Source organism: Camelina sativa, chromosome 14, assembly GCF_000633955.1.
Source record: "Camelina sativa cultivar DH55 chromosome 14, Cs, whole genome shotgun sequence".
Taxonomy (NCBI): Eukaryota; Viridiplantae; Streptophyta; class Magnoliopsida; order Brassicales; family Brassicaceae; genus Camelina; species Camelina sativa.
This window is the reverse complement of record NC_025698.1, coordinates 9,495,293-9,497,792: the sequence shown is the minus strand read 5'-3', so window position 1 is coordinate 9,497,792 and position 2,500 is coordinate 9,495,293. Positions and strand designations below refer to the sequence as shown.

The 2,500-nt window shown below is 36.1% G+C and overlaps 1 protein-coding gene across 1 annotated transcript; it reads left to right on the top strand.

The window, feature by feature from the left end:
* On the top strand, positions 418-2,500 carry LOC104740667 (BEL1-like homeodomain protein 10; the record flags this gene model as incomplete). The annotated part of the gene is given in 3 exon segments (XM_010461341.2): positions 418-627; positions 1,250-2,071; positions 2,244-2,500. Coding segments are annotated over 2 exon segments (1,004 nt in total), but the record flags the coding sequence as incomplete, so codon positions are not given.

The window sequence follows — 2,500 nt, the reverse complement described above, 5'->3', positions numbered from 1 at the left end:
AATAAAATCCTTTTTTTTTTTTTTGTTGTTGTTGTTTGTGTGTGGAATTGTTAATTTTTTTTATATGTTCAAGTCGTCATAAGAAACTATTATCGCTAATCGAGAAAAAAACAAAAATTGGTGATTATATAAGCTCTCACGTGTTTCTATATGAATGGTTGGAACACAAAAATCTATATTAATTTATTTATACTCTAAGCATCAAAAACAGAAGCTTCTGCCGGGAAAAGATTAAAAATTACAGGTAGCGGTTGTCAAAAAATTTCCGGTAGGATCATTATTTAATCGTTGATATGGCTTAATAATAATATACTATAAAAATGTGTTTTTAAAATATTGGGTTGGTGTCTAAATGTCCCAATGATAAGATGGGTTGGTTTTGTTCTTGTGGAGTGCAAAAAAAAAAAAAAATTGTTTTATTTTAGAAAATTCGCAATTATTATTAATCGTCTCTCTATCTATCTCTCTCGGGATTGGGTCTCAAATCTTTTTTTGTCTTCAACTGTTCGAACCTCTTATGCTTTTGTGTTTCCTGATTCAGCCACATCCACACTTCACACCACAAAACACAATCTCTAGGGTTTTTAATTCTTAACTTTGATTCTCTCTCCCTCCTCAGTCCTCAAGGTAGTTTTTTTCCTTTAAACTTTATAAATCCAAGTTCTTGATTCTTGATTCTCTCTATGATTGTTCTTTGTACTGTGTTTCTTGTTTACTTTTTTCATCCCATCCCATGCTTTTTGGAAATTCTCCTACAGAGAGATGAAATCATCAGAAAACACTTTAGAACTTCTTTATGTAATAATTGAAATCTTCTCTGCTTTTATGAGTCACTACGTTGAGCTCTATATACACAACTTCTTTTTTACTCTGCATTTTTATTTTTATTTCCATCTTCAAATTAGGGTTTTTTTTTTTTTTTTTTGGTTTTTCTCCCAAAATTCACCTGCATAGATCGAGTATTCCTATACGATTACACAATTCCTGAACTGGGTTTTTCTGGGTTTCTTCAGTTCTTTACGAAAAACATTTGCTTTTTATCCACAATTTGACTTTAATCCTCGGAAAATTTTTTTTGGTCCGATTCTGTTTGGTTGCTTTCGAAACTGTTGTTGATAACAAAAAAAAAAATGTTTGGTGTGAATGATTACGATGTTTTAACCTCTCTTAAGATTCCCATCAGAAACTTTAAAAATTCCACACCTTACACGACTCTTCCTCTTGTATTTTAATTTTTTTTTTCTTGCAGGATCTCATTTCCCGACCAAATTCATCGAACTAACAACACAACTTCACTGTAATAAAACTTTAAAGAAACAGAACAATGGCGGTTTATTACACAAGTAATGTCGGTTGTTACCAGCAAGAACCTATCTTTCTCAACCATCAACAACAACAACAACAGCAAGCTTCTTCTTCCTCTGCCGCCGCTTCTTTCACCGTCACCGGCGGTGACAATGTTCGTAACGAGATGGTTTTCATCCCACCCACCACAGGAGACGTTGTAACTGTAAACGGTGCCGTTTCGAGCAGCGATTTAAGTTTCCACGATGGTCAAGGACTGTCTTTAAGTCTCGGCACTCAGATCTCTGTTCCTCCGTTTCAATATCATCAGTACCAGTTGGGTTTTACTCAGAATCCGTCACTATCTTCAGTCAAGGAAACGTCAACTTATAATGTGGATGAGATGAGTGTGAAGAGCAAAGAGATGTTGTTGTTGGGTCAATCTGATCCTTCCTCTGTTTATGCTGGTAATGGTGGGAATGGTTTCTACAACAATTATCGGTATAACGAGACATCAGGAGGGTTTATGAGCGGTGTTTTGCGTTCTCGGTACCTTAAACCTGCTCAGGGTTTGCTTGATGAAGTGGTTAGTGTCAAGAAAGAACTAAACCAAATCGGTAACAAGAAGATGAAAGTTAACGACTTTAACAATGGTTCCAAGGAGATAGGCAGAGGAGGCAGTGGCGAGTTATCGAGTGATTCTAATGGGAAATCAATTGAGTTATCTACAGTTGAACGTGAGGAGCTTCAGAACAAGAAGAACAAGCTTATGACAATGGTTGATGAGGTAACGAACTTACATCTTTTAAAACTAGTTCTTCAGCTCGGTTCTGTTTCAGTTAAGGTTTGTTAGAACATGACAAATAATGATTTTGCTTTTTTCGATTGATTTTGGATTCCGGATTGAGGGAGTTTATGCTGATGTTTTGCTTGTTGTGTATGTGCTGCTGATTTTGCAGGTAGATAAAAGATATAACCAATATTACCATCAAATGGAAGCATTAGCTTCATCATTTGAGATAGTAGCAGGACTTGGATCAGCTAAGCCTTACACATCAGTCGCTCTCAACAGAATCTCTCGCCATTTCCGCGCTCTTCGTGATGCGATAAAGGAACAGATTCAGATTATTAGAGACAAACTTGGGGAGAAAGGAGGAGAGTCGTTGGATGATCAACAAGGAGAGAGAATACCAAGGCTGAGGTATTTAGATCAACG